The sequence below is a fragment of the Crocodylus porosus genome, unplaced genomic scaffold (assembly GCF_001723895.1).
Source record: "Crocodylus porosus isolate Cpor-Errol unplaced genomic scaffold, CroPor_comp1, whole genome shotgun sequence".
Classification (NCBI taxonomy): Eukaryota; Metazoa; Chordata; order Crocodylia; family Crocodylidae; genus Crocodylus; species Crocodylus porosus.
In genome coordinates this window covers 8,328,479-8,345,349 of record NW_017728951.1, presented here as the reverse complement: position 1 = coordinate 8,345,349, position 16,871 = coordinate 8,328,479, and the positions used below count along the sequence as shown (strand labels likewise).

General features: G+C 42.6%; 1 protein-coding gene across 3 annotated transcripts in view; it reads right to left on the bottom strand.

The window, feature by feature from the left end:
* Positions 1-16,871, bottom strand: part of CTBP2 (C-terminal binding protein 2) — a 261,968-nt gene that overhangs the window by 126,052 nt on the left and 119,045 nt on the right. For all 3 annotated transcript variants that reach the window (XM_019555618.1, XM_019555614.1, XM_019555615.1), the window contains exon 2: positions 478-640. In XM_019555618.1, coding sequence (XP_019411163.1) covers positions 478-535 — 58 coding nt within the window. In that variant the 5' untranslated portion in view covers positions 536-640. The remainder of the gene's footprint in view (positions 1-477; positions 641-16,871) is intronic.

Here is a 16,871-nt window from a genome sequence, read left to right as displayed (position 1 = left end):
ACAGAATGCTGGGAAGAGCTACCACTCTGCTCTTTATAGTATGGGACAAAGGCTCTTGGTTTTTAATGGGCTTTAGGACCCATTCAAAGCTAAACATATTTGATAGGCCAGCATTATCTTTGCAAGACCACATGAATATAAAGTAAGAATTTGTGACTTAATGTAGGACCAACTCGACTGGAGGTGTGTGCTATCAAAAGAATCATTCTAGTATAAACTACTATGCAATGCAGAAGACAAAACCATTAAGCAGGATGTCTTATCTTGAGTAGAAAACTTTGAAAAAAAAAGCAGCAGATACTTCCTTTGCAAACACCAACACTACTGTCAGTGTTATCACAGAACGTAGGAGTCCCAGATATAGAGAAGACCCCACCACCTTTCCTGTACAAACACTACCAATAACTTATCAGTTCTACTTTCTTCAGAGAGCCTAAGTAGTTCTCGTGAGCAATAATGGATTATACTCAGCCTTACCTTCACAAATTCTGTCCAATCGCTGCCGTTTGACTTTGTGTTTATCCACAAGTGCCATTCTTTATTGTAGTTTTTAAACTTTCCGATTCAAAAAGCAATGCAGTCCACCAAGAACTTAGGAAAATTCACAGGAGTCTGAGTGCATAACGCCACACTATCAACCCTGAAACAAGAAGATAAGAATCTTTATATTTAGAGATCTTGGTGCAAACTATGAGAGCAGTTCTATGCTACATATTATTGTAAATTTTCTGGAATAAAAGTTACAAATTCAGGGCTTTCTACCTTTGTAGTCTAACAGACCCACATTTTACACTGCAAATCAAGGTTACGTTCATTTACCTTCCTTACTATCAGAAATAGCAGCACCGTACAATAGAACTGTTGAAGTTTTAGAGGTAGATTTCCAAGAATTATTTCAAATCGCAGAGTCCTGTTTCTAACGGGTAAAATCCATTAAATTGTACACACATTCAAAGCGTAGAGGAAAGAAAATAAAAGGAGCTTTTGCTCTTCCAATATATTCTATGCACACATGCACTTTGGATATCAGGTCTTATTTAATCCATTTCCAGGGAAATAGCTGACACTGAAATGTGAATTTGGATTTCTAAAACTGCAAGCTCCTTATCTCTGCAGAGACTTTACACGCTGTCTACTACTTTTTACATAAGCAGCAACCATAGTTGTAGCTGGTCCTCACAAACATACTTGAAACAGCTGATATAATCCATGGGGCACTGGATTCAGCATTTCTGACATGCACATCCTTTAAAGCAGTCGTTTTCAAAATGGGCCACAGAAGTACTGCAGGGAGGCCTCACTTGTGGATAGCACTTCATGCAGGCTAGCTCTGGCACTGGAAACAGCACAGCTGCATATCACAAGCTTGCAGGTGAGCTAATTAGCTCCTCTGTGAGGCACTTCATCATGCAATCGTTTCCCTTCTGGAGCAGTGAACTTTGGGGGAAGAAGGTGGTTGTGGGTCGATGTATGAAGTTGCAAGTGGTGAGCTGTGAGCACCAAGTGAGACTGGGGTGGCAGAAGGAGGTAGGCAATTGGGCTGTGTGGAGGCTGGAGGTAAACTGTAAGATTTCATAGACATCAGGGCTGGAAGGGACCTCTGAAGATCATTGAGTCCAGCCCCCTGCCCAGGGGCAGGAAGTCAGCTGGGGTCACAGGATCCCAGCAAGATAAACATCCAAATTTCTCCTGAAGGTGTTCAATGTAGGTGCCTGAACAGCTTCCCATCGGAAGTGGACCACTTCCGATGGGAAGCTGTTCCAGACCTTGCGGGTTTGGACAGTAAAAAAGTTCTCCCTTATGTCCAGCCTGAAACGGTCTTGCAGGAGTTTGTGACCGTTCGATCTTGTCATCCCTTGGGGCGCTCTGGTGAACAAACATGATCCTGGTGCTCACCCCTGATAAACTTATAGGTGGCCATCAGATCACCCCTGAGCCTGTGCTTTTCCAGGCTAAAGAGTCTCATGGCTCTCAGCCTGTCATCGTAAGGTCTGTTTTCCTGACCTCTGATCATGCGTGTGGCTCTCCTCTGGACTCTCTCAAGCTTCTCCACATCCTTTTTGAATTGTGGAGCCCAAAACTGGACGCAGTACTCCAGCTGCGGCCTCACCAAGGCTGAGTACAAGGGGAGAATGACGTCCCGGGATTTGCTTGAGAAGCATCTATGGATGCACGCCAGCATTTTGCTCGCTTTACTAGCTGCAGCATTACATTGAAGGCTCATGTTCATCTTCCGGTCAATCCTGACCCCCAAGTCCCTTTCATCCGTAGTGCTAGCCAGCGTAGCACTGCTGAGCCTATAAGCATGTGGCAGGTTTTTCTTCCCAAGATCAAAAAGGTCTGGTAATTTATACATGTTCTTTGAAGGGGAAAAGTCCTAGACTTATACTATGCCTTAGAAGGTAATAAAAACAGGTAAACTGAGACTTTTATGCTACTCATCATCATCAATTGTTGGATTTTTTTTTTTTGAGAGAGAGCGCACAAGTTTTGCTTAACACTTGAATATTCTAACTTGACTGCAGAGTGCCTCAAAAGAGACACGGTATGTGTCACTCTGGCAACAGCAAGATCATCAGCAACCTAGACACGGTAGTTTGCTTTTCAGAGCAAGCACCGTCTCAGTGTCACATGAAATGGGAAATAAGGAAAAAGAGCTCATGTCAACATCTAAATTAAAGCAACTGTATACCACATCCATTAAAATTTTACTAAGTAAAACTACACTCAGTGATTCAATGTTAAACCATCCTGTCTTGGGTTCTAAGGTGAAGACAGATGAACATGAGCTAGATTTTGATAAAATATCCCCGACATGCTTAAAATGGTATTTGGCTGCCTTGATCTCTCAGCACAAATTGTTACGGATCTCTACTGCTTTTAGTTAAAAAGAACTGTGCATGGGGAAGGAATGTAATGTTCCAAGCCAACATTTACATACAATGTCATCAACTGTTGGTAGCATAAAGAGACAGAAAGGGGGGGGTGTGTCTTTATGTACACATACACACACAACGGGGGAAGAAATAACAAGTTTGGTTTAGATTTCTTTATGCTTCGCTTGGACTGTCCTGTTCTATCTAGAGCACAAGTTATTGCCAGGAAGGAAACCTAATCAAGACTCTGCGCCCTTGAATGTCCAGCACAGGAGACTGATATGCAGAGCCACTCAGAAATATAAAACAGACAGGCAACTGGGTTCACTTGCTTTTATCACACTTGCTTTTATCACAGCAGCTCACACCACCACCCAGGTACAGGCACTGGAGGTATCTTTTGGAACAACTGCTTGTGGTGTTTACAACGTATACATATCAAAAGAAGGTTTAATTGCAACATAAGCAGGTATTCAAGAAGTGACTGTAGCATGAGCATACTCCATTCAGCACAGACCAGCAAATGAGTATGTAGCTAGGTCCCAGAGGGGCTTGTACAGCCCACAGTTAAGTCCAGGCTGCCACATACTTTCTGTTTGTTACTTTTGCTGACTAGATTTAAAGCCACTGTAGGAGAGCTGTTAGTGTTACGATCATATTGTACAATCCTTATTTGCTGTGTAGAGACAGGCCGTGTGGGTGCATCTACACATGTGCTTTACTGCAGTTGACTAATTAGCTCCACAGTAAGTGTCACAGTATATACGTGTGCTAATGTTAGGGTGCAGTAAACTTATTAACTCCGCCAAATCACTTGTGGACGATGACTGGGGCATAAATTGCACCCAGTCAGCTCAGCCAGACGGCTTCTTCCACCCCAACTCAAACTGCTGCTATCCCGGGCATACATCTAGTCCAGTGGTCACCAACCAGTCTATCTCAATTGAGCAGTCGATCATGGAGCCTCTGACAGTCGATCTCAGTCTGTCAGAGACTCCACAATGGAAGCGGCAGGAAGCATGTGGCTGGGCTAAGCCACACCCCCGCCACCCGGGCTGGGCTGGGTGAGTGGGGTCAGAGCCCAGGCGGCTTGTCCAGGAGGCAGGGGGAAGGGTGGGGCAGGGCCGGGGGTGGAAGATCCTGGGGTGCCCTTTACTTACAAAAAGTTATTTTCATCATAAGAAGGTTGGAGACCACTGATCTAGGCATTACATCTGGGAGCAGCTGGACTTGGCATAAACTGCTCAGCAGTTTATGACATCACCTTAAATTCACATGTAGATGCACACAGTGGCTGCATCAAACACATGATGTGGAAGTTTGGTTCCCTGGGGACAAGCAGCAGTGGTGTCTGTGCCATGCATGTTTTGGACGCATGGCAAATTACCCCACGGGTGGAGTAAGGGAGGCTGGAGCTAGCACTGGGCTGGCCCCAGGAACTTTACCTACAGTCCTGGGGGCCTCCCGGAGCTGCAACAGCAGTGATTCTGCTGTGTGGAGTCTGGCTGGCAGCTGCAGCGTGGCTCTGGGCAGCCTGGCTCCACTTTTGAGCAGCATGCTGCCTGTGTGTATGCTGCTCTCCTTTTTTTTTTTTTCTGCAGGGTTTTTTGGCCCCTGGATATCCAGGGATTAAAAAAAAAACTGGCAAAAGAAAAGCAAAGCAGCACACATACAGGCAGTGCATACTTTGCAGCACAGAGAACATCTGAATGTGCCGTATGTGGCACCAGAAACATATTTGTGGCACCACATAGCACACAGCTACGCTTGTCTGGATGCAGCCAGTGAGTCTAAAAAGACTCCTTATTTCACTACTATAAGTGCAATTAGCCATAACAAACTGGGAGCTGAAGGAATCTTCAAACAATGGCCATGAGTGGAAGGCAGGAGAGTCACATACTAACACAGCGATTCTACCTTGGTGTGTTTACAGATCCTTTGAAGGATGCCAGAAGGTGTGAGAAGATAAACCAGGTGTGAGGAGATAAGCAGATAATCCCAGGTTAGCCTTGTCTCTGTCTGCCTGATCTCCCACCCCTACTGCCTATCCCCTCTGCAACGAGGAAGTACTACAATATGTACAATTGTTTTTGAAATTGGGTGCCACTCTATTCATAAAAGTTATGGAGGTTGCCTCAAGTCCACCAAGGGGTGCCTTGAGTCCAAAAGGTTAAGAACCACTGCACTGAAAAAAGTCCTACAATACAAAGCAGGAGACTATTCTAGAAAGAGACTAGAGTGGCAATCTGTTTTGGACTGCAAAGCTTATGAGTACAGATAAGGAAAAGTATAGAGTTAAAACATTTCTAATGCCAGGAATAAAAGTTACACATAAACCAGTTTAAGTCACCAGAAACTGGTTTAAACCTGTAACAAAACAGAAGTTCAGTGCACATAAACTAGTTTCAAAATGGCTGCAACTAGTTTAAAATAAACCTGGTTGAATGTAGTATCAGATTTAACTGCTCTGGGTCAGACCTGTTTATGCAAATTCTGTCCCAGGCCCCTTCCTGGTTTAAGTTAAGTCAGAGTCTCCCAGCATCCCAGCATACTTTGCAGCCCTGGGCTGGGCTGTGCTGTCTGCTCTGGCAAAGAACGGTTGGGGTCTGGGGCCAGGGAGCAGGGTTAAACTTCCCTTCTCCCGAGTACAGAGCTGTCCTGCCCTGCTAAATACTTATTGCTGGCTGCGACTGTGAACTACAAATCCCAGAGGCACCTAGAAGTAGGAAGAGGAAGCAATGAGCAACCCTGCAGAGCCCTGATGATGTGATTCTGGACAGCAAATTCCAGAGACCTCAGGGGCAGCAGGAAGAGGAGGCAAGCACACAGTCCATGCTGGCTACATGCTAGAGAGCCATGCTGTAGAGACCCCTGGCTTTTGGCCTGAACCATGGCAGGCATGTAACTGCATTTCTGGAATCAGAAGTGAATGTCTTTCCAGTTATTTTCCAGTTTAATTTCTGCATCTTAGACTACCTGCAAAGACAGAATCGATTCAGCCTCGGGCTTTTTGACTGTCTGTACTTAGCTCAGAAGAGAGAAAATCTTAAATTCTACATCATTCAGTCAATGCATTGTGGATGTAACACAATACAACAGTGGAACGGTATTACTGGCAGTAGAACAACTTGGTGGGGGTAGGGGCCAAGCAGTGCACTAGCCCTGAGCACTGATTCAGAGGGAATACAAGAATGGCAGGCCCTAGGGAGCCTGCACTGCAGCAGCCCCGTTCAGGGAGTTTGCATTGGAGGCAGTGGCAGCCCATGCTGCCACCACAAGTGCAGAAACCCCTGCATGGGGAGGTAAGCACTCTCTTCCTCCCTTCCCCCAGCCTTCATACATGCCACCCAGGGTGCCACAATTTCAAGTTATGCCCCTGATGATTGTCATCTAATTAGTACTTTGGAAAACCCTTTAAATCTGATGTAGGTAGATTTTCACACTGTGCATGAGAAGCACATTTGAAGCTAATATTTTTACAATACAATACCCCAAACTCTAAATTCGCATGTAATATGCTTTCCTGTAAAACAAAGTGATAATGAGCTCTATGGGTAAGAACAAAGGACTGGGAATCAGAAAATTAAAGGGGGGGTGGGGAGGAGAGAGAGATGGAAGGGATGCCTACAACTGACCCCGACTCCTCACCTTACCTCTCCTTTCCCCTGTGGCCTCCATTCCATGGAACACACCACTTAGCTCTTGTTGCAAAACATTTTTGAGACTTTCATATAAACTGCAAACTACTTTCCTTATATTTTGCTACCTTGAATATTACTTCCCTCTCTCCAACAACTGAGCTTACAGCTGTCCCTAAAATAGATGTCAGCACAGCAGCTGTCTCCGAGAAAACACTGGTTATTAACAGTTAACGAACATAATAGGCTGGAACAAGGAAGAGGGGGGTAAAGGCTCTAACAAATCTGCTTCATACCAAGATGACAATTTCATGGAGATTATTGTTATTATTATAAATGGTTATCAATTATGCATCACGTTGATAGTTAATTTATAAAAGGAAAAGGGTTGTGTTGGTACAACTGAATTCTGACTGATGGAAGATAGGCGATTTCCTGGTAGTTAATGGCCAATTTCCCAGCAATATGACTGCAGCATAATATCAGAGATTTATAGCAATAATTAATTGATTTTTTTTTAAAATGTAAGGATGCTAAAGAGCATCATTCCCACTCATATTAATAATTAATGCAACATTTTAAAAGAACCAAAACTTCCATTCCACACAGAAGCTTCGTAAAGGCCAAGGCTCATTATAGTAAAAAGAAAGAAAGAAACAAACCAAATGTTACTGGAGATAAAACCACAGAGTGAGTAGATCCATTATCAGCATTCTAAAAATATACATATTCCTCTTATTTTCATTACATTGCGTTCCATGGCTTGGGAAATCAGGCAAGCTGGATCAGGATCCTTCCCATCGTGGAGGCATAAGAGGATAATTTGGGAATATCACAAGAATCCAAGACCTTTAAATGGCATCAGTGGGATGGCTGCCACCCATTTTTGTATAAAAATTCCAGGTTTCAAAATCTGGTTTCTTTCCAACTACCAGAGAATGCTGAAATTTTAAAGTTCTCCACAAAAGAAAATTACGAAAACATAATTCCACATAGGGACTAGTAGACCATTTGATTTCTATTTCAGCTATTTAAAATACAAGAATACAATATAGAACAAAAACATTCCAAACAATGAATCATTTCAAAAGGAAAATCTAAAATGTTTCAATGTGAAAATGCTGAAACATGACTGTGACACTGGTAGAACTTCTCCTCCCTTTCCCTCCCAAATCAACAAATGCAACACAATTTCATAAATCAATAAAATGCTGAAAAAGCTCTGTTTTCTCATGGAGAATGGTTCCATCACCTTTTTTTCCAAGCAGCTCTATTTACTACATTATCCCTGGAGGGCAGGGAAGGAGGGACAAAACTTTCTGAAAAGGAAAAGAGTAATCACAGAATTACCATCACCTTCACCAACAACATGCAGCATAGTTAATATAATTTTAAAGTAATTTAAAAAAAACTGACTGCTTCTTAACTATTTTAACCATCCCATTTGTATGTGGCAGGTGACTATGATGAGACCAAGCAGTAATAAGAACACAACTTAAAAGACTATTAAAAATGTGACAAGAGCACCCAGAGTAGGATTTGGCAGGCATGGATAAGCTGGAGAAGAGTAGATGTGAAGCATACAGAAAAAAGCAGAACACTTCACAGTCTTTGTATGAAATGGTAATTAAGAAAAGGTTTTTCCATTTGTGGTGTATAGGACACAGTTAGCTGCGCACACAACTTCCATTTACCCGCAATGATTTCTACATCTATTCCAATCTCAAAATAAATCATAAGGCTAAAAGTAACAAAAAATAAAATAATTATAATCAGGCTAAAGTGAACAAAAAAAAAATCAGAGAGACATTAAAATAAAAGAAACCTCATTGTACAATGACATACTAGAGCTAAAGAGAAAGAACTACAAAAAACTATAGTTCTTGGTCTGCTGCAAGATTAGGAAACAAGTGAAGTGATTTACATATAGTAATTGCATGTCCTTGCTAGTCTCCAACCGCGTCTTTCAAAATGTAAATTTCCTTGAAAACGTTTGGACACTATGATAGCCTGCTATTTATTTATTTATTTATTTAAAGGGAATCTACTTAAACAAATGTTTTAAAGGGGGGGGGGTGGAATCCTGATGTAGACCATTTAAGTGGCTTCTTAATACTGTACGTTAAACACCACAGTCCATGAGCCAGAAAATGAGAGAAGAGCAGGATGTCTTAGAGGGTAATTTATTTTCTAAAGAATAGAAAAGGCGATTAAAAAAAAAAATTCACGTTGTTTAGCTTCTCATGTTTTGCCTGTGCTACACTGTCAGTAGCAAAGCCAAATGCTGCCTCAGGCACAACCAACTCCATGCAAACCCATGTATGCAATGACCACAGGAGAATCAAAACTGGAGTGCACCTCAGTCCCGCATTTACTGTAAAAAGAGCGCCCATCGTGCAGAAGACTAGGTAAAGTCTAATGAAAGAATTTCATTATTCACTACTGCATGTGTCATTTTCTTCTAAAGATCACTTGTGATAATGATCTAATTTCATATCCTGTCATCCCTACTAGCCTGGGGTTACCTGACAAGGGATTGCACAGAGACAATGTTTGACCTGCCTCAGTTTATAATCATATTCACACATTAACAGTAAAGAAACAGGAATCTGAAGATGTTCTTTTCTTTTGCTCAGTGTGCAAAAATTACAACTGTATACAAGATCATTTTAATAGACAAACAAAGTCCTGATACAGAACTTTAGTATCCAAAAAACCTTGTAGTGTGCCTACCTGAACATTATATTTAATGTCCCCACTGTTAATCTACCACCGATTAGGCAGTAAGAAAGCAGAAAGGACCGGGACTCCTAGTTTTATGAATCCATCAACATTCCTAACCAAGTTTTCTCAAACCAGAAAAAATATAGTGAGACTACAGTCTTCACTACATTTTTAATCCATCTGCAGTGCTTAAGGCTGCAGGCAGGTGCTTTATAAATTACCACAGGAGAAAGAGAGAAGCTAGAAAAAGCTAGAACAAAAGCCCTGTGATCACACCATCCTTGCTCCAATCTAGCATAGTCACTCTTTGGATTCATTTGCTTCTTCCCCATCGTCACACTGGAGAAGAATCTATCATGATTACAAAGGAACTACAGATTTGTGTCCTGTTTCTTTAAAAGGTTCAAATAGACTCACTTTAATGCAGGGGCAGGCAATTATTTCAGGCGGAGGGCCACTTACTGAGTTCTGGCAAGCCATCGAGGACTGTATGACAGGCAGCCAGGGGCAGATAAACATTAATTTTCTTAATTTTGAGGGGGCCCCACGGGGCGCATTGAATGGCCTGCAGGCCACATCTGGCCCCTGGGCTGCATTTTGCCCACCCGCTTTAATAGCTCTTCCCTCACTTAATTCTTACCTGTTCTACAAACCTTCTCACTGTTTAAACAAGGTAAATAAACCCTCAGCTCTGCCCAAATTATGGCTGGCAGATCTCACCAATTCCTTGAACGTTAAGATAATGATTCCTACAAGCATGACTTTGTATTAAGATTTTAATGAAACAATAGCTTTGAGAAGTATGAACAGGTACAGTTCCCCATTCATCTTACTGTGTTGGTCACACCAAAGTCCTGCATTGACTAGTTTACTGCTGACCATTTCAGAGCATGCAATGGGAAAGGCACAGGAGTGAATCCCTTGGAGGGGGTTGGAACTGGGATAACTTTAAGATGAGAAACACAGATGAAAGAAAGAAAAGGAAACACTGAGTAAGAGGGGAGGGAAACAAAACAAAAGGCTAGAATGCATGAGGAATGGGATAGAAACGCTTGGGAATATTATTTCTCTCTTTCCATAAATCAGTGATATAGCCGCAAGTAAAATAACATGTTCAGGGAAAGAGAGGAAGGAACTGTTATTTTTGAAACATAAAATCAACATACAGAACTTCCTGCCTCAAGCAACAATGAGTTCAAGTTTAGTAGGACCGAAGAGAATGGTCAGACTTTTACACCGATAATGTAAAACCATGAAATACCACAATTTTTCTTTAAGTCAAATAAAAACTGCGTAAGGGATCTAAATCCTCTTACCTCAGGATATAAGGCAATATATAATTGACAGTGGTTTGGAAGAAACATCCTCTTTTCCATACGTACACACCATGTGGGCTCTCATCCTGTCAGAGACTGGATAATGGACAGGATGGACCATCGGTCTGATCTGATGTGGCAATTCCTGTATTCCTACACTCCAACAAACTCTGACACATGAGACTAATTTTCTCACTTGGGCAACCCCAATGCAATAAAAGAACAACTCACATGTGTGTGACGTTCATGTGTGTAGCCCCAAGGCTAGATCTAAATGGGCATTTTTATAACCAGATTCTCCACTTAGGGCAGTCAGACAGAGGGATTTCAAAATAATATTAATTAGATGGGATATTCTAAAATACCTGATAGGGTTGGGCACCTAACTACAGTTAGGGATCCCAGGCCCTAGGTAAAATTAAATACATGAACCAACACACACCTTCAGCAGAAATGGGTATGGATGCATCCAAAGAGGACTGAGCAAAGGGAGTGCAGTCACACCCCACTGCTACCAGCGTCCCCACCTGAGCAGGGTGCAGGGGGAGCCCCAGATCCAATCCTGCCCAGCTCTAACCACATCTTGTAGTCATGCAGGGTGCCAGGCTTGGCAGAAGACAGCAGCAGGTGGGTTTCCTCTTCTTGCTCCTGCTCCTCCCCCAAGGTCTCCCTGCTACCCAGGATCAGGTGCTGGAAGAAGGAGCCTGCCCTCCGCCACCACTGCTGTCCCTGGCTGATGCAAGCACGGAGTGGAGCTCCAGAGCTGCTCCTTCTCCACTCAAGCTGCAGGCTACAGGGAGCAGCTGCATGGTGAGCCTGGCTCTACTGGGGACAGCAGGGGCAACACGCAGGTTCCTTATTTTATAGTGGGACCTGAGCACCACTGCCACTATCCCCAGCTGAGCCTGGCACCCTACAGTTGCCCCCTGCAGCTCCTGCCTGCAGCAGGGCAGGAGTGGATCGAAGCTCCTCCTGTCCCCAGGTCAGCCAGGGGTTGCAGCAGCTCCCGCCTTCTGCGCGCCTGCTTCCTGCTTCTCTCCCCGGTACCTTCTGCTACCCTAGGGCAGCTGTGCCTCACATCCATCCCCCTGTGGTCTGAGGGGCAGTGACGTACCCGCTTTAGGAAGTCCTGGATCTACCCATGGGAGTAGGGCACCTACCTTCCTTTATTTTGAAAAATACCACATTCTGAATCAGAGACCCTTTTCATGAATTTTCACTTAGCCAGGTCAATGACTTACAGTATGATCCCAAAAAAGGGTTTAGCTTAGAGCAGGAGGTTGGCCTAGATAACCTCCCGATGTCCCTTCTACTTTTCTATGATTCTATGACTTGAAGCATTTACATGGACTAAATATAGGATTTGGATGGGTTTAAAATCACTGAGGTGACCAAGTGAACACTCATACTTACATTAGGTAGTGATTTCCCATGCTTGATCTCCACACTTAGATTCATTTAGACTGCTGGAAGCGCCCTGGTGGAAAACCTAACCCTTGGTACATAAATAGGTGTCTAAGCAGTCGCCAGCTGATTACATGGGCAGACCATGGAGCTCACAGCCAATTTTGCAGGTGGAGTATGGCAGCCCCCCCACACATACCATTTTTGGCTGAGGGGCTGATTGCCTGCAAGGGCTGTCCATCATACAGCCCCACCCCTTGCCCCCAATCAGCAGCGAGGGGGGACAGCCATCCTGCCGTGCCGACAGCTCCTTTCGCCACTTCCTCTTCTGGTGGGCTGTGTGGCAGGGCTGTAGTGGCCATAAGGACTGCCAGAGGAAGTCAGCACTTAATGTTTGGTGATTTGTTTTTCCCCCCAGAGAGCCTGCCAAAAGCATGGATTCCTCACTTTTTCACAGAGCCTGCCTGAAATTGAGGTTTCCACAAAAAACACGAAATCATGATTTTGGTAGGTCCCTATATACATGGCATAGCATACCAGGCTCCTGACTGTGAAACCCTACTGTACTCAAAACCGAGAAGAGCAGAATTCTTATCTATGAGAAAGACTAAATTAATTAGGTTTGATGCCTTTATTAGTTACTGACAATTTTGTTGTTGGAAGCTGCTCAGTGATATCTGGTACTTGGGGAACTTGGTGGGATTAGCTAGATGGCTCAGTAAGTAATAACGCACCTCAGCTGGGTCACTGCTCTCAATTCTGCTCAGGTCCTTGACCAGAGTCATTCCTTCAATGGCTCTCTCATGTCCTTTCTGTAACTGCTAGATCAGGTTCAAGTGTGCAGGTCACAAAATTCACTATTGAAACCGGCACTACTGTTGACAATCTGATAGTGCTGATGGAGTAGATGATGACTCTCAACCCTGGATGCAGTCCCCACGAGGCACAGAGGCAGTGATGGTGTGGGAGAAGTGTGTATTGCTACTGCCTCTTCAGTAACTTTTCTGACTTTTAGTATACATACTGTGACAGCACTGGAGGGCAATCACAACTGCTGTCTTTCCTTTTAATATTAAAGGAGCATTGAATAATGGCAAGTGATTGACTGAAGCTACATCTAGGGCTGGCGAAGCCATTTTGTTAAGGATAAAATAAAAATAAAATCTGGGGAAAAAGTATAGCAAACAGGTTCATGCAACCTAGTGGAAAACCCACAAGTACAGCAGGTTAGTATGTTTCTGAAGTAACAGTGGCGCTCATTTTAACACCCGTTGATCAGAAATAAAGAGATACTACCTGTCACTGCAGAGGGAAACAAAATATTATAGGACTCTTTTGCTCAAGAAATGTACTGATTTAACTAACTTGTTACTATATGAGTGAATAAAATATATCAGGCCAGAACTTTCTTGGTCTGCTATCTGGTACCATGTAAACCAGTGCAGCCTATTCCATTGTCAGTGACTAAATGGTGTCTCCAGCTGTGCTTGCCAGGGTGAGGAGAGTGTGGGGACATCCAGGAGAACTAAAAACAAGACCTTTCAAAGGGTGGATGAGTTCCCTGCAAGCCAATGGCTATCCATACCTGGAAAGGAGATGGGTGCCACTGGGTCACTCTGCCTGAAGGATCACCAATGATGCAAAGCAACTCAACTAGGGCTGTTACACCATCTAAGATGCCCCAGAGCTCGCAGAGGCCTGGGGACTGACCTGACTTGACATATGAGCCTGCACATCTACTGTTAAAATGCACTGCATAATGATGCAGACCACATCTTAAACAGCATGCCACTACGTACAGCTGTGCTAAAACAGGCTTCAAAAACGACATGAATGGCTTCCATTCCTTATGCACACTAAACTCCCACAAACTATATCCTCAATCATTTTTACACCATCAGAACTGCTTCTTATAATCAGGAAAGAGGGTCACAATTTAAGGTTCCCCAAAAGGAAAAAAAAAAATTGTACTTTTTATTTTTAAGTTTCTCCTCTGCTTATAATTAACAATACAAATTCAAGTTGTTGTCTAGGCTGTAAGCCTCTACAATAACTGGAGAGCTAGTGAAATAACAGTATTACAGAAAGCATGAAACAACTGAGAGGGAAAGGGATTTTTAAGAAATAAAGTCAGTTTCTTTTGTTACACTCATTCAATATTTATGACTGCTTATCACTTTGGAGAAAGTGAAGTCTCTGTTGAAGAAACAGCATCTCTTTTTCAGTTAACACTATGTATAACCAGAGACCTTCCACAAGTTCCCAAGCAAAAAGTAAGAATGTTGGAATTGACTAAGGAATTATTTTTTTGATCCAAAAAAACTGAGGTTTGAAAAATACTTTTAAAAAGGTATTTTCCTTTCTTCCCTCTTCTGTGCACCTCAACAGTGACACTGCCATTTAAAAAAAAAGAAAAACCTTTTTAGGATGTCTTTTAAGCATTTTAGCTGAACCATTTCTCCACACAGGATTATGCTACACTTCCCCAACATCTTCAGCCTGCACTAGCCTGGGGAGCTGGGAGTGAGCCCAAAGTTAAGAACTGGACCAAAGTTTCCCTCATCTCTTAGCATGAATAACTGCTAAAAAAAACCCGAAGGTCCCCTTTGGCCACTGGTATTTGGTTTTTAAAAATCCCAACACATATGATGCACACACGAGTATTATTATGCTGACTAATTAGTAGGTACATTTCTTTATTTTTAATTTTAAAAGCAAACAAGCATAAATGATACATATCATATCCTGAAGCCCTATTTAAAGTGGTCTGTGCCATGCTGAAAAAATAAAATTAACTTCCAACGTTTTCCACATTTTCTTAAATGGCCATCTGTATTTGTTTTCATTACTTCCAAAGTCAAAGATGTTAAGGAGAGAGAAAATCTCAGTTTTTTCAAACCTGTATAACCAAAAGCTCTCCTTTACCTGACAAGTATTTTAGACCAGTCCTGACTTAACACAGCCAATCAGAAGCCACTGGAAAAAGATGAATGTATTAGCTATTTTTTAAATCAGTTATATACACCTCTTTGGCCATTAGAGGGCATTTTATACTACAGAGTGAGCTGTCTGCTCCCAGCTTGTGAACAGCATTACTAAACTTCACTGGAATTGCTAAAGAACAGTTTCTCTCTACTTTAATTTAGCTATCATCACTTTTCAACCTTTCCATATACTGTGCATAGATGAACAAACAAGAACAAGGACAAGAGGAAAATATAAATGCTTCAGACATACAGCTATTGTTGCTTTCAGCATTTCTTTTTCCCTCCACTTTCCTACCTCCAGATGCAATAAAATTCACCCTCTGTTAATCTCACAAGCAGCAGATTCTATGTTAATTTTTAAAAATGATTAAGTGAGAAAAATAGAGTCCACAACCTCTCTGGGTAACCTGTTTCAATGCTTTACTACCTTCCTAGTGAGAAAGTTCTTTCTAATATCTAACCTAAACTTCCCTTGCTGCAACTTGAAATCATTGCTCCTTATTCTCTCATCTGCCATCACTGAGAACAGTCTAGCTCCATCCTCTTTCTTACAGAAAGGATGCAGACAAATTGGAGAGAGTCCAGCACAGGGCAACAGAAATGGTTTGGGTGCTGGGGGGCATGACTTATAAGAGGCTGTACTGGGCTTATTTAGTCTACAGAAGAGAAGACAGAGGGGATTTAACAGCAGCCTTCAACTACTTGAAGGAGGATTCAAAAGAGGATGGAGCTAGACTGTTCTCAGTGGTGGCAGATGACAGAATAAGAAGCAACGATCTAAAGTTGCAGCAAGGGAAGTAAAGGTTAGATATTAGGAAAAATTTTCTCACTAGGAGGGTAGTAAAACACTGGAACAGGTTATCCAGAGGGGTGGTGGAAGCTCCATCCTTGGAGGTTTTCAAAACCCAGCTAGACAAACTTTTGGCTGGATTGATCAGGTTGGGGATGGTCCTGTTTTGAACAGGTATTTGGACTACATGACCTCCTGTGGTCCCTTTCCACCCTAATTTTCTATGATGATTTTCTATGATCTCAGAGCTTGTCTTCTCTCATGTTCTATGAATTCCTGTGCTGAGTCACTGGCATCAGCCTAACAGGTTGCTAGTTTCTGTCTCCTGCTCCCATCTCTGTGCCTTTCTTAATTCCTCCCTTTATACACGGAACCACCTGGCTCTGATTATCTAGGCTAGCACCCCACTTCAAATCAAACCTCTTACAAGAACACACCTGCAATACTCACTAGTGGCCAGTTCAAAATAATGGTAAAGACCAACACCACCACAACTCTAATCATGCTTCTCCTGTGGCTAACCACTGTGTCCAGTCTTCGCAGTATCTGGTTCTTGGATTGTAAACTCCGTACATAGCAATGGTTTTTACTTTTGTGTTTTTCAGAGCGTCAGGTATTATTTCAGTCCTAAACCAACAGAATAATGAGAGGCAATATGAAGTGCACGCACCTCTACTGACACACATTTTTCTACACACAGCTTGTGTTTAACATGCACATCTCACACAAGCATTAATCTACCCAAGCTGTAAAATTCAGGTCTATATCTCAATTCCCAAAGACTGGGAAAGGGTCTAGGAGTTGCTTGTAAAATACAGATCTAGAACATTGGCAAAGTACAGGTTTTATGCTTCTAGTTTTAGCTTCAGACTACCTGAAACATGCAGATCAGTGATTCTGTAAGTGCTGCAGAACCCTGCAGTATTTTCAAGGGTGCCATAAGGCACTAATGCAATCTTAGCGCCATTAGGTATGCAAACATGATTTACAAGATAAAACCAGAGATTTCAAATGGGAAGCCATAATGTCAACAAAACGCCAACCTGTTGTGGTCAGTTCTTTGCAAAAGAAAAATTGTTCTGTTATTTTTCCTTAGTCAAAAACAAGTGAAAACTAAGCATCAGCATTTTCTGAGG